The sequence below is a fragment of the Eubalaena glacialis genome, chromosome 10 (genome assembly GCF_028564815.1).
Source record: "Eubalaena glacialis isolate mEubGla1 chromosome 10, mEubGla1.1.hap2.+ XY, whole genome shotgun sequence".
Classification (NCBI taxonomy): domain Eukaryota; kingdom Metazoa; phylum Chordata; class Mammalia; order Artiodactyla; family Balaenidae; genus Eubalaena; species Eubalaena glacialis.
The window spans coordinates 90,158,652-90,181,975 of NC_083725.1; the positions used below are offsets into that span (position 1 = coordinate 90,158,652).

The 23,324-nt window shown below is 36.6% G+C and overlaps 1 protein-coding gene across 1 annotated transcript in view; it reads left to right on the forward strand.

The window, feature by feature from the left end:
* The window catches only part of ANO3 (anoctamin 3), a 414,700-nt gene that overhangs the window by 381,171 nt on the left and 10,205 nt on the right, over nucleotides 1-23,324 (forward strand). Inside the window, 6 exon segments of the mRNA XM_061203163.1 lie at nucleotides 6,574-6,610; nucleotides 11,128-11,239; nucleotides 12,121-12,178; nucleotides 17,372-17,469; nucleotides 21,953-22,086; nucleotides 22,956-23,108. Of these exon segments, the coding sequence (XP_061059146.1) occupies nucleotides 6,574-6,610; nucleotides 11,128-11,239; nucleotides 12,121-12,178; nucleotides 17,372-17,469; nucleotides 21,953-22,086; nucleotides 22,956-23,108 (592 nt within the window).

Below are 23,324 nucleotides of genomic sequence, written 5' to 3' on the forward strand. Positions count from 1 at the left end.
TACCAGACTCCAGTTTTATATTATTCCATGTGCTTCTCAATTCACAGTCCCTTGAACTCTGATTCTACTCCCCCTCCAATTTCTATCCTCGGTGATCACCCCTTCCCTAGAATCACAACTGACCCTCCAACATACATTCCTGTCTCTTATAGGTTCAGATACAACTTCTTCTCACTAAGTTTATATTTTTGATGAGGCTTAATGTATTCTTTCTTCCAAAGTACTTGCATTTACAGACAACAAAGACCTCTGTAGACAGGTAAGGATAGTACTATTTTTATCATAGAAACCATCCTTTGAGATCCTTAAAATCCCACTAGCTCTACTTAAATACAAAAGCCCATGTAAGTGCCTAGTGCTATGAAATAAGCATCCATAGTTCCCAGGAGAAAACAGAGCTGACTTTTCTCTTTCTAAATGTTTATTTCTACTTGTTGAGCATTTTGGCTTTCAGATTCAGGGATTGTTAGAAGTGAAATAGACCATACAACTTCTCCTTTGCCCTTGTAACTGACTCAGGAGAAGATTTTAAAATGGATTTAGCATAACAGAAGTGAATTACACAGCCAACTCAACAAATGTGAAAGGAATGTTATATTTCTCAGATTCAATCAGTGTAAAAAAAAATAATGCCCTTTTGAATTTATGCATTTCCTTCCCACCCAGGATGTTAAGGCACTTCACAGATTATTAAACAGCCCTTCTGACTCACCTGAACACACAGGATCAATTTAAGAGCTTAATTAAATAAGGATAGATTAACATCATTAATATCAAAATATCAGACTCTTTAAAAAATTATACCACCAAAAAGATTCACCTAGAATACCAAAGGCTATCTTTTGTTATTTGCAGAACAACTCTAAATATACAGCTCATACAAATGTACTTTTCAAATGTACTCATACAAATGTTTCTTTCTTTTTTTTAAATTAATTAATTAATTAATTAATTTTTGGCTGTGTTGGGTCTTCGTTTCTGTGCGAGGGCTTTCTCTAGTTGCGGCAAGCGGGGGCCACTCTTCATCGCAGTGCGCGGGCCTCTCACTATCGCGGCCTCTCTGGTTGAGGAGCACAGGCTCCAGATGCGCAGGCTCAGTAGTTGTGGCTCACGGGCCCAGTTGCTCCGCGGCATGGGGGAATCTCCCCAGATCAGGGCTCGAACCCGTGTCCCCTGAATTGGCAGGCAGATTCTCAACCACTGCGCCACCAGGGAAGCCCCACAAATGTTTCTTAATAGCTTGACTTTGTGATCCCTGCGCTAACATATTCCCCAAACGAGGGATTTGGACCCAGTTAAAATATTCTATTAATCTAATATGCTTTTCAGCTATAAGCCATATACATGAAACTATGAAATGAGTGCATGGAAAAATAGTTTAAATCAGCCAAATAATTTTTTAAAGCTGAACTTTTCATGTTTAATGTACACAGCCAGAAACCTTGTCATTCTTCATGCATTACTTTTGTCTCCTTCATCGTATCAGTGACTGTTGTGAACTGTGCTTCCGTAACATCTCTCTTATCCATTCCCTGCTCCCCATCCTCACTTCTGCTTCCTCAGTTCAGCTGTTTGTCATTTCTAGCTCAGGCTATTGTCACAGCCTTCTAACTGGTTAGTCTTCCTGTCTCTATTCTCCACTCTTCCCATCTCCCTTTCACACCACTGCTGCAAGGGTCTTTCAAAATTACAAATTTGATCATTTTATTTTGTACTCAGATCTGTATAACAGGTTCCCATTGCCTCTGACATCAATGGCATGGGAGGGTCTCCATTATTTAAAGGCAGTTTTCCCTTCTCCCCTTGTCGGAGTTTGTGTCTTGCCCCCTCCCTGTCACACCCTGCAGTCTAGCCTATAGAACCACTTGTGCTTGCTCCCTGGCATCCTGCTATTTCACACCCATCTCCTGGTTCACAGTGCTTCCTCTATTGACCTTTTTTTCTTTTTGTCTCCTCGAAGAATATCTCTTCATCTTTGAAAATTCCAGTTAAGGATCACTTCTTTTATAAAATTTTTTCTCAATCCCATATGTGGAATTAAAGAATCTCTTTGTGTCTGTTCTTCTCACAGGTGCTTGGACAGGTCTACTCTCCCTCCTTATCAGATTCTCCTGATAGCATTAAACAATCTCTTTTGTGAATACTCTTCTGCTACAGTGTTTGGGATATGCCTATTCTCCAGCTATCAGGTTATAAATTCCTCATGAGCAGGGGCTGTAGCTTCCTCATGTTTATATCTCCAGGTCTTTGCCTAATGCCTAAAAGACATTTAGAATATATTCTTTCAATACATTTAAAATATTTTATTCTCCAAATATCCTAGCATTTTGAATATTGTTATGTGCTCAAAGTCATTTTTGTTACTGGAATTATATTTTCAGTGTCTTTCAAGTTTTCTGCCCTTGTTAATTTCATTCAAACTAACAATCGAAGGATATATATTCTCTAAGCTTTTAAAACAGGTGGATTGTGGCATTCCTACCAATATTTAATTTGGGAGAGAAATATGGATCAAGATAATAAAAATTTGATGACAGGCCCATTTTACAGATCATAAAAGTAACTTAAAGGATTGTTTCCTACTCTTATACTCATCAAATCATCTGAAACACTTTTGAAAAACTACAGATTCCTGAGTCTCATTCAGAATCTTCTTTGTAGGACTATGAAGTCTGTATTTAAAACAAAAAATTTCCCATAATGCTCTCCAAGTGATTCTGATCCAGTTAGACCCCAAAATAGCATAATGAAATCAGTGATTTAAGGAGCTAAGGTGATTTTGATACACAGCCAAGATCAGAAATCACATCTTCCAAAGATAAATTGCAAATAATTTAACAATAACTAAAACTTCAAGTTATTATCTTTAACATCTTTTACCAGGCATATAGCTAAAAAACTACAAAGCCAGAATTTGAAACCAGGAGTTGCTCTGTACAAATCCCATCCTTTTTATTCTTTATTTTGCTGCCCCTCAAAATATAATGCTACCGAAGGTGCCATAAGTAGCATGGCTAACCATCATTAGGAAGTACTTCCAAAGAGATTTTAATAAAAATTTAAAATGTGCAGTTACTTTAAAAGTGTATATTCTTGTTGCTTGACAATCAAACCTCAATTAATTTAAGAATTATTTTAAGAACGAAAGTTCTCTGGTCTCATGATTAACATGTAATTTTTAAGAAAAAATAGAAACATCACAGCAGAAGTACTCTTGTACTTCTGGGATTAAGCCAATTAAACCATTTCAGCATTGTCAATAAAAGGATAAACTGCTTTTGGTATTCCTCCTCTCATTTTAAAGTCCATGTACCATGCATAGAGCACACGATAACCAAAAGGAAGGAAAAAAAAAAAGAAAGCCCTGAATACACTTGGCTATTGTGTATTCATGCTGATTCTGGACTCGTCCACATTATTGACCCACTTCCATCTCTAAAGTCCAGAGAATACATTCCTATGTTTCCTTCATGGGCCTGATCCCCAAAGACCTCAAAATGTACCTGACTTTCCTCAACACCTGATTCCCACTGGTAATTACAATGCAAATAGGTTATTATGGAATAGGGTGGTTCAAAGTGTTAGACCACACATCTTAACCTCGAAAGGAAGCAATGGCAAATGACTCATTTAATAAGAAGGTTAGCTTTTTTTTTTTTTAATGTATTTGTTTAGTTTTTTCATGTGTATGTCCACGATTTCTAGAAATTCAAAAAGGAGGATTCCTGGAAAAGTGCAGACTCTTTTTGACTCTGCAAAAGTCTGTTTGGAGCTCCTTTTTACAAGGAAGGTTAGATTGTGAGACTCTGACTCAGACATAAAGAGCATTAAAATACGTGTACAACTCCTTAATTTGCCCCTTCACAACAACCTTGCTGTTTTTTCTCTGCCTTTGCCACTTTTTTCCCACAACTGATTTCTGCATTGCACCCCAAAACAAAGCATTAGTAGGGAGATGACTTCTCAGCTCAGGATGAATTCTAAAGTCCTCACCATAGCCTACCAGGCCCTGAAAAGGTGTTTCCCTCTGAGATCTCTCTGACTCATCTCTTACTACCTTTACTGCCTCCACCCTTGTCCCTCTACCTTCCTTGTCCTTCATGAAGCACACCAAGCCCATGGCAGGCTCAGGCATTTGCACTTACAATTTCCGTGTCCCCCAGATACTGAGCTGCATCCCTGCTGGGTTCCCTCACTCCATGCAGCTCTCTGCTCAAATGCCACCTTCTTGGAGAGGCTTTCCTGACCACCCTCTAAATAGCACGCTGTGCCACCACTACTCTCTACCCCTCAGCCTGCTTCATCTTTCCTCTTAGTACTTTGCATCTCCTGGCCAATTACATATTTCTTTGTCATCTGTCTCTGAGCACTGGAGTTTAAATTCCATGAAAGTAGAGACTATGTTTGGTTCACTGTTATTTGGTTCCCTGAATAGTACCTGACTCATGAGAAATTCCTAATAAATATTTTTAACCCAATATATATGACCACAGAATATCAGCTTACTGAATGCACTAGTGAATAATTTTTAAAAGCATAGGTTCCTCAATATGGTATTTTATATACTTTTTAAATTTTATTTTATTTATAAATGTGTTTTACACACACACATATATTGCATATATATATATATATATATATAAAATGATGTATATTTATGTAGTGTATACATATACTACATGTATATAATGTAGTAACCAGAACAATTGACCCTGAGTCCCCTTATTCTCTCCTCCCCCAAGTACGTATCCATTCTACCACACACACACACACACACACACACAACTTGCTGTGTCAATGTGATTGCTGACACCATCCAGTTGGTTATATTTGAATTGTGGTTTCTTCCTACACATGTCACTCTGCATGGACTGATTTTGTAGCTCATCATCATGATGATGCCAATGGGCATTTGGGCCTTGGGTGATGCAGGCTGTCCACTACCCCAGAGAGCTTTCCAAGAGCAATATATCCAGGGGTGGCACAGCATCTTTTGTGATTCATAACATTCCTCCAAAGGTTATTAGGTTATTGTAATCCCTTGGGGCATCAGCTGCAGATATCACCATCCCAGGCTTACCGACAGGTCTATGTGCTAAGTATTAAGACAAAATCTGAAGTGGTTATGTGACAAGGCACAACATAGGTGGTACAAGAGAGCCATGATACCAAATCCGGACTTTGCTACTTGCTTAGAAGTATTATCTCAGGTTAGGTGCTTAACATTCTAAACCTTAGTTTCCTGTTCTGTAAAATGGGAATCATAATACCTATTTGATAATATTGTTGTAAGGACAAATATAAATAATAGTATATATAAAACACTGTTTGGCACCAGCCAAATACTCTAAATGGCAGTTATTTAAATAAAATTTTCTCTCAGTCCCCATGAGGGCACTTAATTCAGTGCCTGAGGCACAGGAGCTACTCAAGTACTATTTGCTGATTGATAAGGCTATCTTACCATACTCTCTGGAGACCCTTCTCTAATCATCTTAGTTGATAAATGGGGCATAGAAAAGAACAAAGTCAAGATAACTTTGGTGCTCATGAATTCAAGCTAATCGGGTCCTAAAATTTGAAAATGATTACTTGAGTGTACAGTTAAAAAAAAAAAAAAACTGCACCGGGGTAGAATGAGACTATAGTACTCAATATAATCTTTTTGTCTCAAGATAACACTTTAAATCTTAGGAAGGGATGGATTGAATCATGGTCAAGATGAATAATCATAAGAGTTCTATTGAAAGAACAGTCAGGGAAGGTGAACAACTTTTAAAGTGTCCAGACACCTTTTTGATTTTGCATGCCAATAGGCAGGGTTATTGGAATTTATAATCTAAAGAATAATTTGTTGAATTGCACACACATATCACCCTTCTGTCCATAGTAAATATACATTTCCAGCTGTATTTACTTGGAATATTGTGAAATATGTTTTCTTTCCTTGAGTGTGTATGAGTGGTACACAGAGTACAGTGGGGCAAGGAGAAGGTGGCAGAATATAAAAAATGTTATAAAAATCTATTGTGCATGTGACTTACAGATTCAACTGATTTGACTAGTGAATCTTGTTTTAAATAACCACCAAACCAGCTTTGTTCTTTAGGAATGCAACTTTGCCCACTGTCTTTGTCATAGTTTGGAAAATTCTTTATCAATAGTAAAGAAGACTTACTTCCACTTAACCTTCCAGTGTAGTAAAAAGCACATATAATTTGATTATCAAATCCCAGGTCAGCCATTAACTAGTTGAATGTCTTTGGGGTTTTTTTAAGTCTCATTTGTTTGATTTATAAAGTGGAAATAAAGGTAGCTAGCAGAAAAGACGTTATTGCAGAAATCAAGTGTGTCTGTATATATGCACATATTTACAACACGTTTTTATTGCATGCATTTTGTGTGTATGTGTATATATAAAGCACTGTAGAGTAAGATTTAAAACTTGCTTCTGCTTAATTAAAAGTGTAGCCACTATGTAGAATATACTTTAGATGTTTCTTGAATAGTGTAAATAACAGCCTTTTCTAAAAGAAAATAATAACATTAACTATTTGTTTTCTTTTATTACAGGCTTATGAAAAAATTGCTTACCTTCTCACTAATTTAGGTAAGTCCATTTTTCTTCACTCTTTAGTAACATGGGCATATTATTCTGCAGTTGCTTTACACACTTTAGCATTTTTTATATGTTTTTTATATCAACTTTAGTTATATAATTGTCAATAAAAGTGAAAGAAGTGGCGTAGGAAGTTGGACTACATCACATAACTATAGAGAGGCAATGTATATAGTTACAAAATCTTACTAGAAATTAGCAAACCTTGTTCTCCCTACTTGGAATTGCTTTTTTCCACTACCTTTTCTGTTCTTTGTGATTTACCCCCCCAATATTTATTTTTATCAAAGTGTCATATTACATGTACACAATTTAAAAGGCAAAAGATTATTAAGAGATTTATAATAAACACCAGTCCTTTGCCACATTACCCATTCTTATTTTCCGTATCCCTGAGGGACAGCTTTTTAGCATTTTAGCAATTAATTTCTTCTGTTATTTTCTACCCTATTTCTAAATTGCATGCCATTCTTGGGTTTTCCAGCTTTGGGAAGTGATTGCCTTCCCATCATAAACACAAGAACTTAAGTCTTTATTCCCTGCAGTGTCCTGTCCCCTCACACTTTCCCGTCCATCACCGGCTAAAAACAGACTTAATTCCCCTCCTTCCAAAGTAGTTGTACCAGCAGTTTCAGCCAAATGAATAATTAGTGTTCAAATCATTGTGTCTAGAGAACTATGTTCACATCTAAGGCATGGTGTGTACTGTGATCCTTCCTTTCTTACACAACCTTTATCTTTTCATGAAGCTAATAATAGCACTTTTTTTGCTTAATTGTCTACACATACTTTCCTTAATTTATCCCAAACTTCCTGCCATAACTCTAAATTCTCTCTAAATACATTCGAAAACATCAAGTATTGTATTCATTTTATTTCTTCTTAGAATTATCCTCCCTGAACCACTGTCTACTCCAATCTCAATAAGTTACCCTCTGGGCTTGTGCTCAGCTGCATCTACACTTCCCTTCACCAGCACTGTGGGAATTCCTTTCACCTTTTTTTTCTCGGTTGGACATTACTTTTTGGACCCTGTGTTTCTTCTGTCTTAACTTAATTCCTTATTTTGCTACCTGGAAAGTAAATTTCTCAAAACCTTCCATGTCAGAAAATGTCTTTTTTTCTATCCTCGAGCTTAATTTTTGGTCCCCCAGTTTGGGGTACAAAATTTTTATTGCAGATTTGTTTGAGCAGTGATCTTTTTTTTTTTTTTAAACTTTGGGTTTATTTATTTATTTATTTATGGCTGTGTTGGGTCTTCGTTTCTGTGCGAGGGCTTTCTCTAGTTGCGGCAAGTGGGGGCCACTCTTCATCGCGGTGCGCGGGCCTCTCATTATCGCGGCCTCTCTTGTTGCGGAGCACAGGCTCCAGATGCGCAGGCTCAGTAATTGTGGCTCACGGGCCCAGTTGCTCCGCGGCATGTGGGATCCTCCCAGACCAGGGCTCGAACCCGTGTCCCCTGCATTGGCAGGCAGATTCTCAACCACTGCGCCACCAGGGAAGCCCCAGCAGTGATCTTTTATTGTTTGAGAACTCACCGGAGCCAAGGCACTGGGCTAAGCTAAACACTTCTCCTTCATTATTTTGTTTTATTGTCATCACAACTCTATGACAGTATGATCCCTAGTTTATGGATCAGAAAACCAAGATAATTAAGTTAAATAAGTAGAATTTAAACTCAGAAGTGACAGACTCCATTGACTATGGTGGAGGAACTGTATGACTCTATTATGATCTATCACTTTCGTTATAACGTATTTACAAATACAAGTAACAAGAGAAGGAACAGTGTGTAGAGGGAAGAACTAGTCCCTAGTTCATCCTCTGGATGACATGATCACTTGGAAATTACATGACTCTGAGCAAGTTTTCCCCGCTCTCCATTCCATTCTTCCTCCTCCTCCTCTTTCCTCTGTTCTTCCTCCTTTTTCTTTTTCTTTTTTTTTTTTTTTGAGACTCAGTTTCTTCACTGGTAAAATGAGAATGATAATACTTCCTGTTTCACCATTGTAGGTTGGCTGCCTGACACATGACAAGTGCTCCATAAATGGGAATGATATTTTTCATCATTTTCATTGTTCCTTAAACCCACTGAGCTACAATTTCTTCAGTTGGGTAACAAAGCACTTGAACTAGACTGTCTCAAAGGTTTCTTCCAGCTCTGATTCCTTATATTTATTAACTTTTAAAGTACTTTATACCCAAGATAGAAGCAAATCTAAGCAAGTGATTTGGGGACCATAATTGATAGTAGGAAACAGAGCAGTTATCTGTGCTAAGTTCCAGGTGTATTCACTTCATATTTGATTTTTCCATCTGTAACTCATACCATAATGCCTGTGGATTCATAACTGTTGATTAATAATGAATGAATTGTAGTGATTTAAATTAATAAAATATTGATATTTTATTTAAAGTAATATAATATCATTGCATGTATATACCTATAAATATATAAATATATATATAATATATATGACATTATATTCTGTATAACTTTTGGCTTGCAAATTTATGCTTCAAATTAGAAATTAGGTTTAACTTTCTAGAAGAGGCCAAACACTGTTTTATTTAAAATATTTTTTTAAACTTTGTTTCTTGATTTCATTTTTTGTCCAAATATTTTATTTTCAAAAACCACACACACAAAAAAATCAAAGCTTCAATTCTATCACATTAAGGTTTTTTTAGAGAGGAAATATATAACATTTGATTCCAAGAGATAATTTTTTCAGCCTAGTTTTATAGTTGTTGAGAATTAGATCAGAATGGTTGTCAGTTTTCCAAATAATAAAGTAACTATAATAATGAACTGTGATTTATCTGTAATATTAATTATCTATAAAAATAAACCTGGATTCCAAGAAACAAATTAGGTCAACTGGTAAAAATAGTTTTTGTTTTGTCAGAGGTCAATTCAGCAATAAGAGCATCTATATCAAGAAAATAGTAACAATAAAATCATATGTCACCATATTAACATTAGGCAAACAAGAATTGAATATCTATTTGAGAGAGACAGAGAAACACTTCATACTGATAAAAAATCTACCAGGTCAATATAATAGTCATGATTTCTATACACATTTTCACAAACCTTCAAAACATAGAAAGCAAAAAATGATAGAAATACAAAAATAAATTGATAAATCCACACTCAAAATATAAGCCAGGATATAGAGTATTTGAATATCATAACTAGCAAGCTTCTTTTAAAATATATATAAACTGTATGCTCAACAGAAATATTATTTTCAGACACTTGATACATTGATAAAACTTATCCATGTAATTTGGCCACAATGAAATTGCCACTTTTTTGCCCCAAAGCAGAAATCACACAGGACACATTTGTGGATCACGATGCAATAAAATTAGAAATGGAGAACCAAAAGCAATCTTACTCACAGGATTTTTTTAAAAAATCCACATTGTCATTTCTAAATAAGTTTTATGCTTAATTTACAAACTATTTAGGAGGAAACAACAATGAAAACACAACCTATCAAAACCCATGGGGAAATGTCAGCCTCTCCTGACTGCTTTCACTGGTGCCCACCAACCAGTCACTCTTTTGGGTGCCCCACAGACCCCCTTCTATTTCTGGCACCTACCCACTTTGGGCTTGGAGTTCCCCAAGACCTGTTGCGTTCTTATTCTGTGCTTTGCTCATGCATATATTTTGGCCTATCTTTTCCTTAAGTCAGAGCCCATCTATTTTCTGCCTTTCTTGAATTTTTCAATTATATTAAAATATATATAGTAGATGTGCATATATATTTTCTATCACTTATTTGGATACTGAGTGGGAGCAGAGGCCGCAGTACATGCTGCCATCTTCATCCAATCTCGCTCATCACTGTATTTTGTTGTGTTTTGTTTGTTTTGTTTTGTTTGAAAAGTTAGAACCCTAAAGTGTGAGTTGACAGAGTTCTTAAAATTATCTTGTCTAAATTCCTCATTTCACAGATTATAAAACTGATTACAAAGAAATGTGAAGAGACCTGCCTGAGATTACCAGCAAATTAGGTGTAAGGTTGAGATAAAAACTGGGCTCTTGTGACTGATGCAGCCCTCTTTTCTCTTTACTATTCCACTTCAGTCTGCATACAAAATATTCCTTTTTCAAAGAACCCTGTGGACAATTTAGGTCCCTATATTAAGTATAGCCAGTTTGGGTGAAAGACTGATCTGATATTTATGGTTACCTCTAAATGAAAGGAGCAGAGAGAATCCTGAAAATCTTTATATCTTAATAACAAGCATCATACTCCTGTAGCTGTGGGAAATGTCTAAAGATTATCTCATCGGATCCTTTCAGCAACTCTATGGAACAGATATTATCATTCCTATTTTTACAGATGCAGACACTAGAACTCAGAGACATTGAGTGGCTCATAGAACTAGTAAATGACTGAACCAGACTTTGAACATGGGACTTCTGATTCTGTATCCATATTTCTTGTCATTTACCTCATCTATGTAAACACACCCTATGTTCCTTTTAGAATATCCTCGAACAGAATCTGAATGGGAAAACAGCTTTGCTTTGAAGATGTTCCTCTTCCAGTTTGTCAATTTAAACAGTTCTATCTTCTATATTGCTTTCTTTTTGGGGAGGTAAGTCAACTCCATAGGCATTATCTTTGCAGAATGACAGAGATTGTCAACAGTTCCACTGCCAGTTTGTTAACAGGGGTGGCAAATTCTTGTCCTCTGCTTTAGAAAACTGTCCCAATCAATCTTCACATGCTTTTTCAAATCAAAAGACTTCTCACTACAGTGCTTCTAGCTGCCACTCCCAATTAAAGTTGGCATAAAAAAATAAAATCATATAACCGAATCACTTTTCTGTATACCTGAAACTAACACAACATTGTAAATCAACTATACTTCCATTTTTAAAAAATAAATAGATAAAACATATATGCCATCCTTGGGTTGAATTATGACTCTCCAATCATAAGTAATGGTTTTGTTAAATAAGAAAATAATTTTTATGTAACCCCAGCTTACAGTTCCTTAGTGGGGAAACATACCTATCATGGTAATGTTTTTCTTTTCCCTAAATTTGCTGCAAAATATGAAAAAGAAGCATATTAAGCTACTGGTTCTGGTTTGCCATATGCTTAACACTCTGACAAGTGCCATGGAAACATACTGAAGCTAGAAACATTTTAAACTAAACCATTCAGCACATTGTATTAATATTTGTTAACTAGGTCAAGAAAACACTAAAACTCCACAGGTAAAAGTGGAAAATTTCATTCGGTTGGTTTCTCTGTACTTTCTCAACTCATTGATATTGACTTCACACATCATTTTTCCTTTTTAAGTTGGGTCCTTTGATGTGTAAACATGACCTAAGTCAACTGTTTGGGTACAAGTTGCTCCAGAGAACACTTATGTCTCTACCCACACATGCACTTGTTGTAATGCATTAGTAAATGTTCTTCAGTCAACCCACATAAACGCTAATGAATTAAAATGGCTTTTTACAGATTTGTAGGCCATCCAGGAAAGTACAATAAACTTTTCAACCGGTGGAGACTGGAGGAAGTAAGTAATCTTGTAAGGGTGGGTGTGGGGATAGGCATGGATATGGACCAATGACTATGGGAGGAAGAGGGTGTGGGAAGGGAGAGAAAGGGAAGGTGGAACAGGGAATTTCAGGCATGCTGAAGATGTGTTTTTGATAAAGGAGACTTCCTATGGTTTCAGAAATGAAGGAACTAAGTCTTTCCAAAAAAGAGGGTGAACTTGAAGGTTAAACCCCAAGATCCTGACCTCAGCTCTTTTTTTTTTTTTTTGTAAAGCAGGAATTTGCTCATGTATTTATTTATTTATATTTATTTATTTATTTGATTGTGCCGGGTCTTAGTTGTGGCTCGTGGCTCCTTAGTTGCAGCACGTGGGCTCCTTAGTTGTGGCATGCGAACTCTTAGTTGCGGCATGCATGTGGGATCTAGTTCCCTGAGCAGGGATCAAACCCAGGTGCCCTGCATTGGGAGCCCAAACTCTTACCACTGTGCCACCAGGGAAGTCCCTCAGCTCTTTTTAATATTCCATCAAAACTATTTTTTCCATTCACAAAGCCCAGAAATTTAGCTCCAGGACTGTTTTTCTTTGGGGGAATTATTATTGTCTATTGTACTGGTTTCCAAACTTTTAAACATGCTGGGTTTCCTTTTAAGCAGGGAAAATTTAGTCCAAAAGAAATCTTACTTCAAATACTAATTTATAAATATATAGGTATATCTTCAAAGTCTCATATTTCTTTATTGATTTATTATATGTATGTCATGGAAACAAAATGTCTAGGAATAATATCTCTCTATCACAGTGTAAGAATATTTTATATTTTCACTGAGACTGACAAATTGTCCTCCCAAATGCCATGCTCTACCTATAGAGTATGAATCTACTTTTCAGACTTTTGCCAAGAGAAACATTTTAATTTTTACCAATAATCCAAAGGATATCTTCTTTTGATTTCAGTTCCTTTAATTACAAGTGAAATGGAGAATATTTTTCATATGTTTGTTGATATTTTATACTTCTGTGTGTGTATTATTCCTGTTTATTTTCATTAAACTGTTTTTCTGTTTTAATAATTTATAAACAAATAAAATTAGACTCTAATCTTTCATATTTGCTGCAGACATGTTTCCCATTTTCTTGTATATAGTTTAGTTTCGTTTTGATGTATTTTTTACAAAACTATATAGCATTTTCTAATCAAAATATTACTGTTGTTAATGGTTTGGGGAATTTGTATCATGACAAAAAAAAATGTATTCTCCATTCAGGAAATTTTAAAAATTCACATTTAAAAAAAATTTTTATTTATTTATTTATTTTTGGCTGTGTTGGGTCTTCATTGCTGCGTGCGGGCTTTTTCTAGTCGCGGCGAGCAGTGGCTACTCTTCGTTGCGGTGCCTGGGCTTTCTCATTACGGTGGCTTCTCTTGTTGTGGAGCCCAGGCTCTAGGCGCACGGGCTTCAGTAGTTGTGGCACTTGGGCTCAGTAGTTGTGGCTCACAGGCTCTAGAGCGCAGGGTCAGTAGTTGTGGCACATGGGCTTAGTTGCTCCGCGCATGTGGGATCGTCCTGGCCCAGGGCTCAAACCCATGTCCCTTGCATTGGCAGGCGGATTCTTAACCACTGTGCCACCAGGGAAGCCCAAAATTAACATGTAGTTTTAGCTAATGTTATTTTTTTTAAATACTGATATCTCTGGCCCATTGGAAGTTTATTTTGGTGTAAAGAGTAATCAAGATCCCCCCATGCCTAATTGGCAGCCACACATTTAATAAATAAATGTAATAAATACATTTTTTCATTCGGCAAAATGAGACTGTAAGATTTTTTATATTCTACATCTTGAAATTTCTGGACTCTGTTCAGTCTCATTGTCAGACTGTTTATTCCTTGTCTAGTTCAAAATTGTTTTAATTATTCTAATGTAAAATCCAATTTAATTTGTGGCAGCATTAGTAGGAGGTCATAATTTAGAGAGAGGCTAAGAAAAGATTACCTGAGAAATAGGAGACATTCCTAGTCTCTATCTAAAAAGTCCCCAAAACTCAGGGCCTCTCTCATTAATGTTGTCTCCCCAGAGTCTTCTAAAAGTTTATTGGAATACATGGAGAAAGCCTAAAAATCCCAAAGAACATATGCTTTATATCACAGAAAACTGGGCTCAAATGTTAATATTGCTGATTATTCATTCTTTGTCCTTAATTTAACCTCTCTGAATATCTGTCTTCTCATCTGTGAACTGGCAATAGTAACACTTAGGTTGCAAAGCTGTTAATAAATAAGAGATAATTTGCATAAGACAATTAGCACAGTCCCTGGACTGCGGTAGGAACTCTGTAAATTGTAACTGATATTTATCTATGCTCTGTCTCTACAGCCACCTGGGTATTATTCTATTGGGCAGAGATCAACTAAGGCCTTTCATAGTCCCAGGCCTCCTGAAAGTCCCCAAATCAGACTTGCAGCTTTCTTTCATAGCCCAGAAGTATGACTATATCTGCTAAAAGGTTTTCAGCTACCCAAATGGGGGGAAAAAAGCAAGGCTTACTTTTTCCAGGAGTGTTCAGTGGAGTTAGCAAGGGTAGTGTGGGCAACAGTGTAGTCAGGCACAGGGAGATCTGCATATTGATGCCATTTTAGTGGCCGCTAGCACCAATAATTTTGTTTAATTGGGTACTCTTAATCGTGAAATTATTGGAATTCATGATTCTTCTTTGAAAGTACCAGGGGAATAATTATAATACTAATGTCAGGAAAAATATTTCATAACCATCCTAGATATTTTCCACAATACACGACATAGATAGTAGCCATATTTTCCAACAAAGGATTATTTATTTGCAAAAAAAACTCAGTGAAATAAACATATGGGTTTGTGATAGACCCTAGAAATCCTGGAAGTGTAGATAGAAAAAGTATACACGTTGGAAGATAAGAATTGACCCTCTGAATTCAATCATACAGCAAGCATTTATTGACACATATTCTACCCTAGGTCTCTGCTGGGTAATATGTGGTGTACAGATGAAGAAGTCTCTTTCCTTCCTTAATGATGTTAATAGTCTTGAAGAAAAGAACATAACCATGATCTGTAACAAATATTTTGTCTTTGGAATCTGACAGTCTACATTCTAATTTTGCCGCACCTGAATGCATGATCTTAATATCTCTACGTCTTGATTTTTTTATGTGCAAATTGCGATAAGAATAGCCATCTCAGTAATATTAGCCATAGGTGGATTAAATTGGATCATGCATGTAAAATCCCTGGCATAAATAATGGTAGTCATTATAAAGAAAGGAAAAAAGTACTACAAGTTTATTTAGAACATTTACGAACTGGCTGTACTGGACTTCCCTCATACTATGCCATATAATATCTCATGTATGTAAATCTGTGTAAAGTGTTAATAATAGGTAATATTTAATGAGTGTTTACTATATGCCAGCACATTCCAGCAATTGGGTCTAAGTGTTCTACATATATTAATGCATTTAATCCTCACAACAATTCTGTTATTACACTCATGTTACTGATGAGAAAACAGAAGCTTAGAGAAGTTATATAATTTGCCTAAAATTATTGAAACATACCTATAAATTGATGAAGTCATCAATTTGATATCAATTTGATATCAAATTGATGACTTAGTGATCTAAGTCGCTTAGTAATTAGCTAGTAATTATTCTGTAGCTTAGTAATTATTCTGTAGCTTAGTAATTATTCTGCCTCAGACATTCTACCGAACCAACTTATGGTATATATGTAGCAGAGTTCAGGGGGTCCTAAATTCAGAAGGAGCATGCTTGGATAGGAGACTTGAAACTTCTCCACACAATAAAAATTATCACTGGCAAACCCTCTCTCTGGCTCAGATTAGGGAGTTTTAAATTACTGGGCTGGAAACAGAAAAGCAGGCTCTTTGTGTCCTAAGTATTTGTTCCCTTTGAAGTCCCACTGGTACTGATTTGATAGAAATAGGAACTGTAGATCAAAGCTATAGACACCATCATCCTTACGAGCAGGACAGGAACCCATTTCCAAGGAAAAAGACCCATGCTTTCCTACCCAAATGTCTTCTATAGTGCAAAGTTTTCAAGCAAAACACATTGATTGCAATTTTCATTGGAATCACACTTTTGTTTGTGTGGGTTTCTAATGCTGTTACTGAGCATCTGAAAAACAGAGGAGCACAGAGAAGGCAACATTGGGATCATGCTGACAAACTATTTTGTGGCATACTTTTATCACTTAAAATACATTATAATATATGTAGATACTCCCTCTCCAGGAGATACGGGAAAATGAGTAACTTTGCAGTAGAAACACTTGGCAAATACTCTATTAACCAAGTGATGAAAGTTAATATCACTGATGATGTCATGTGGATACCATGTGGCCCTGATGGGATGTGATGGAAATGGCACTTTACCTCTGTGCCCTGCCTCCATTCTTAAAGCACATAACCCCAGTCTAAATACGTGAAAACATCAGACAAACCCAGATTTGGGGATTTTCCACAGGGTGCTGGTCCAGCAGTACTCAGAATTGTTAAAGATATGAAAATCTGAGAAACTGTCTAGACCAGAGGTGACTGGGGGGAACATGACAAATAAATGCTATGGGGTATCCCACGTTGCGTCCTGGAGCTGGTGAAATCTAAGTAAAGTCTGGAATTTGGTTAATAGCAATGTACTAATATCGCCTTCTTAACTTTGACAGTAGACCTTGGTAATGTAAGGGGCAATGGAGGGAATTGGGGGAGGGCTGCATGGGCACTCTCTTACTATGTTTGTAAATTTTCTGCAAATTTAAAATCAGTCTGAGACAAAAAGCTGATTTAAAAAAATATAAACATTTTGTCATAGAATTAAATATTTTGCTATCACCTGATTGTTAATAGATATGTAGTATTCCAGAGCATTCATTAAATGTGATCATGCCTAGCACAGAGCTTGGCAGTACTAAGTGCTCATTAAAAGTTAGATTTTTTGGTTATTGCTGTTATAATTTTGATCAATATTCCGATGTATATTACTGAAAACTTCCCTATCAGATATCCTCATATGCGCTATTTCTTCCCTGTTTTTATTCTCTATGCATTGATATAAGGTGCCCTGGCTTTAGAATTTGCTGTACAATTTGAATGTGGGGGTGTTTAAGGCAACCTAGAAGAGCAAGACCATTAATGCTCTTGTTGTTCTGTTTCAGTGTCATCCTAGTGGCTGTTTGATAGACCTTTGCCTCCAGATGGGAGTTATCATGTTTTTGAAGCAAATATGGAACAATTTCATGGAACTGGGATACCCGTGAGTACTTAATTTTTTTTTTTTTAACATCTTTATTGGAGTATAATTGCTTTACAATGGTGTGTTAGTTTCTGCTTTATAACAAAGTGAATCAGCTATACATATACATATGTTCCCATATCTCTTCCCTCTTGCATCTCCCTCCCTCCCACCCTCCCTATCCCACCCCTCTAGGTGGTCACAAAGAACCGAGCTGATCTCCCTGTGCTATGTGGCTGCTTCCCACTAGCTATCTACTTTATGTTTGGTAGTGTATATATGTCCATGCCACTCTCTCACTTCGTCCCAGCTTACCCTTCACCCTCCCCGTGTCCTCAAGTCCATTCTCTAGTAGGTCTACATCTTTATTCCCGTCTTGTCCCTAGGTTCTTCATGACCATTTTTTTTGTTTGTTTTTTAGATTCCATATATATGTATTAGCATACGGTATCTGTTTTTCTCTTTCTGACTACTTCACTCTGTATGACAGACTCTAGGCCCATCCACCTCGCTACAAATAACTCAATTTCATTTCTTTTTATTCCTGAGCAATATTCCATTGTATATATGTGCCACATCTTCTTTATCCATTCATCTGTCGATGGACACTTAGGTTGCTTCCATGTCCTGGTTATTATAAATAGAGCTGCAATGAACATGGTGGTACATGACTCTTTTTGAATTATGGATTTCTCAAGGTATATGCCCAGTAGTGGGATTGCTGGGTCGTATGGTAGTTCTATTTTTAGTTTTTTAAGGAACCTCCATACTGTTCTCCATAGTGGCTGTATCAATTTACATTCCCACCAACAGTGCAAGAGTGTTCCCTTTTCTCCACACCCTCTCCAGCATTTATTGTTTCTAGATTTTTTGATGATGGCCATTCTGACCGGTGTGAGATGATACCTCATTGTAGTTTTGATTTGCATTTCTCTAATGATTAATGATGTTGAGCATTCTTTCATGTGTCTGTTGGCAATCTGTATCTCTTCTTTGGAGAAATGTCTATTTAGGTCTTCTGCCCATTTTTGGATTGGGTTGTTTGTTTTTTTGTTATTGAGCTGCATGAGCTGCTTGTAAATCTTGGAGATTAATCCTTTGTCAGTTGCTTCATTTGCAAATATTTTCTCCCATTCTGAGGGTTGTCTTTTGGTCTTGTTTATGGTTTCCTTTGCTGTGCAAAAGCTTTTAAGTTTCATTAGGTCCCATTTGTTTATTTTTGTTTTTATTTCCATTTCTCTAGGAGGTGGGTCAAAAAGGATCTTGCTGTGATTTATGTCATAGAGTGTTCTGCCTATGTTTTCCTCTAAGAGTTTGATAGCGTCTGGCCTTACATTTAGGTCTTTAATCCATTTTGAGTTTATTTTTGTGTATGGTGTTAGGGAGTGTTCTAATTTCATTCTTTTACATGTACCTGTCCAGTTTTCCCAGCACCACTTATTGAAGAGGCTGTCTTTTCTCCACTGTATATTCTTGCCTCCTTTATCAAAGATAAGGTGACCATATGCGCATGGGTTTGTCTCTGGGCTTTCTATCCTGTTCCATTGATCTATATTTCTGTTTTTGTGTCAGAACCATACTGTCTTGATTACTGTAGTTTTTTAATATAGTCTGAAGTCAGGGAGCCTGATTCCTCCAGCTCTGTTTTTCTTTCTCAAGATTGCTTTGGCTATTCGGGGTCTTTTGTGTTTCCATACAAATTGTGAAATTTTTTGTTCTAAGAGTACTTAATTTTTAAACTAGCCTTCTATAGAGTTACAAAGAAGACTAGTTCTTTTTTTTTTTAATTTTTAAATTTTGTTTAATTAATTTTTTTATAAAAAATAAATTAGTTATCTTATCAGTTATCCATTTTATACATATTAGTGTATATATGCCAATTCCAATCTCCCAATTCATCACACTACCACCCCCTCCCTGCCACTTTCCCCCCTTGGTGTCCATATGTTTAAGAAGAACTAGTTCTTAAGAATTGGGGCTTGGTAATCAGAGAGATGACAGTTCAGTTCCTACTCCGCTCCTTACTAAATGTGTGACCATTTGTAAGCCAATCAACGTTTCTGTGCCTCAGTTTTCACATCTCTAAGAGAGGCTCAACAGCTGTATCTACCTCAAGAACCGTTGTAAGGATTAGAGGAAATAATGGATATAGAGTAACTTGTACTATGTTCAACATCTTAAGACACTTGTTGGTATTCTTAAAATATTATTGGCAGTGCAGTTTCTTGAAACAAAAATAACTTTCTGGTTTCTTTTGGCTACCAAAAGACCAAGGTTGTTGTTGTTTTTGTTTAATGCAGAGAACCTCCATTTCTATCTCCCCCCTTTAAGAATGAAATAAAATTAAAATCCTAGGTGGGGAGGTTTAGGGCTCTTTGTTACAACAACAACAGCAATAAATATTTAGAACAAGATTGATTGTGATAACATCAAAACAACAGCATTCTGTTTTGTCCCTATAGATAAATTCTAACTGTGAAATACTGACATAGAAGGACCCTGAATGCCCACTTTTACATCTGTTAAAATATATTATCCTTTAGAATACAGTGAAATAGAGTGTATTTAAAACATTGTGGTATGGAAGCATTGAGGCCTAATTAATTTAAAAACATTATAATTTTGAGGAATTTCCTTACTATGGGGAAAGAACTGGTTAGTTGATTAATGATATAAATAACTTAGGCTCAGTCATCAAATTATACCATGTTTCTTTCTCCTCCTTGGCCCTTAAGTAGCATCAGGATATTCCTGAGCAGAGACCTGGGGGTTGGAGAGGTGATATTAACCCAGTGCATCGGACTGGGAAATTGTGGAGACCTGGTACAAATTCCTTTTCTGCCTCTTGCTAAAGATGCTTATAATTTACTTAACCTCTCTGAGACATTTTTTTTTAATTTGTAAAATAAAGGATTTATAAAGATTAAATGAGATGACCCAATGGTATTTAAACCTTCATCAATAAATGACAGAAGCTTTTTGTGAAGAGAAGTTTACACAAATCCTCAATAGTCAAAACAGATTAAAATGAATCTCTTCTAAATGAAAGGAGAATAGGCATGGAGGTTTGGGAAACCCAGTCCATTTTTCGTATTCCTTTCTATCTTTGGCTTACCTCTTTGAAACATAAAGTTTGAGGAACATAATTTGAAAATATTTGAGTAAATTAGGTATCAAGTGCCTAGCACAGGATCTGACATGGTGTGGGTACTTCATAAGCACAGTCAAGATGGTGTAGTAGTCATTGTAATATTAAGAATGATTCTTGTTGTTATTATTATCTATGTACTTCTGTACATACCATGCACTTTGGACATCACATTTTCACCATGGCCTTGCCCAAGAGGTGAGCCTGGATTTTGTATATCAAATCCCAAGGGTACCATGGCAAATGACATCCTGGTGGGGTTTTCCCAACAGCTGGACAAAGGCCTTGCTGAAGAAACTCTGGCAGGAGTGAACCAGTCCTTAAAGCAATGATTTTTAAACTTTTAAAGCACAATTCTCTTTCCTCAAGTAAAATCTTAAGCAGACTGAAATAAATAAAATATAAGAAAGCAGGCCTTCCATTCTCAACCCCCTTTTTCATCTTCACGAGGCTCCAGAGGCAACCTCCATGGAGCACACATTGAAGCGCTACCTGACGTTTTGATCTAACTGTGGTGGTTCTTCCAACCCCCACTGAAGCTCTAGGTCCATGATTAATTAAAATTGAGAGTTGGATACTGTTCATTGAGTTCTGTGAGATTCACCTTACCCTAGAGATAATTTTTATCTAACTCTTAAGATAATTCATTACCCAGAAGTCTACAATATTTGCATACCAGGATATTTCTGAGTCATATAATTTCAAGACTGCCCCTGGGTTAGGGAAAGAGTGTTGCTACTTCCTTTCCAAGTCTGATAAATGGACTGAGACACAGATTCATTACCTGTAAATTATTGTTCACTATAGGAGCAGAGTGTAATCGCTTGAACCCTTCATATTTATAAACTCAGAGAAGTGAAGTGACTTGCTAAAAGCCACACAGCTAATGCATTGTAGGGTGAGGACTAGAAACTACATCTCTTGAAACTCTAGGTAGGGCTCAGTTATCTAATGTGAAACATGATTTTACTCATGTTCAGAGAGCATAGCCCAGCAGATTTGGAAGGAAGGGCTCAGATCCAATCACAACAGGCAGCATAAGAGTTTAGGTATTTACGTAGGTGGGGTAGGGGAAGGAATCACAGAAATGAGTATTTGTCTAATCAGTATCAGGAAGCACCTAGTATATGGGAGGATCAACTCTTTGATAACTATGTAGATGTTTATAGGGTCTAGGAAGTCTGAGGCCTCTTCTTCCTTGCTAAATTTAAAGTTGAGACCATGCAAAGACCCGCCCAATTCCCAGGCATGCTTAGTGTAGTCCCAAGGTAGTTGGAGTTTCTCTTTTCTTGATACACTATAAATTGTTTACCAGGTGCTTAAATATGAGCTTAAAAGGCCTTTGTCTTGATGCAGGTTGATCCAGAACTGGTGGTCACGACATAAAATCAAGCGGGGAATACAAGATGCTTCCATACCTCAGTGGGAAAATGATTGGAATCTACAGCCCATGAATATTCACGGACTGATGGATGAGTACTTAGAAATGGGTATGGAAAGAACCTTCTGCAAAGCTATTTGACCTTCTTGATACTTTTTTTCTACTTCACTCAGGCTCTGATTCAAGAGAGAAAACCATCTCTCTCCTTTCCAATCCCAACATTCTAAAACACATTTGTACCTTTATCTCAGCAGAGCTAGAGAAGATATTAAAGCAGTACCCCTTTATGGAAGGCTTATGCGTTTTGTCCTGTCAACCATAACGTTTGACCAAAATGAAAGCACATACCTTTTGAGCAAATATTTTAAAGGAACAAAATAAAGCAAAACCCATTCCTATGTTAAGAAATGTATCAGCCCACCCAAATAAAGCAATAATTCTTTCTCACAATAAACATTTGCACAGACCCAGTCTGAGTCTTGAGTCCTCAAGAAGCTTACTTATTTATATTACAAAAATAAGGATTCCCATTCCAACTGTTAAGATCACTGCATGTTGTTTTGACATTTGCTTTTGTTCTCTGGCCCTCAGTTTTCTCATCTATAAAAAGAGAGGACAAGATTAGGTCTCCTGCTTCCCTTCTAGGACTAAGCATTTTTCTTCAAGTCCTTCTCTGATGTTTATCTTCCTTCATGCTGCATGGCATAGCGGTGAAAGGCTCATAGACTTTCAATCTATTGAGATCTGAGTTTGAATGCAGGTTTTAACATTTTTCATTCATCTACCCTTTAGCCAGTTTACTTAACATGTATGAGCTACAGTTTTCTCAACTGTAAAGTGGGATAAGCATGCTTACTTTGTAGGGATGTTGAAAGGATTAAAGGCAATCTATGTAAAGATGCCTAATATGGCACAAAGAAAGCACTCAATAAATGATACTGTTTATATTACCGATTTTCTAACCCTCTCCCTTTACAGTTTTGCAGTTTGGTTTTACCACCATCTTTGTTGCGGCTTTTCCTCTGGCCCCTCTTTTGGCTTTGTTAAACAATATCATTGAAATCAGGCTGGATGCGTACAAATTTGTCACCCAGTGGCGGAGGCCTTTGCCAGCCAGAGCAACCGACATAGGTAAGATTCAGCAAGTACATGATTTTTGCATTGCTAAGGCCAAGTGGTGGCTTGATCTTACTTAGCACAGTGTGGGTTTCTATTGCTGGAGCTCCCTTCCAGCCATAACAAAACTGTTTTCGTTAACCAAAGAATGAAATGAGAGTAAGTTTAGTTATAACTCTTAGTTGAGAGTAAGTTCATACTGAACATGCTATTTCATAAACTTATTTGTAA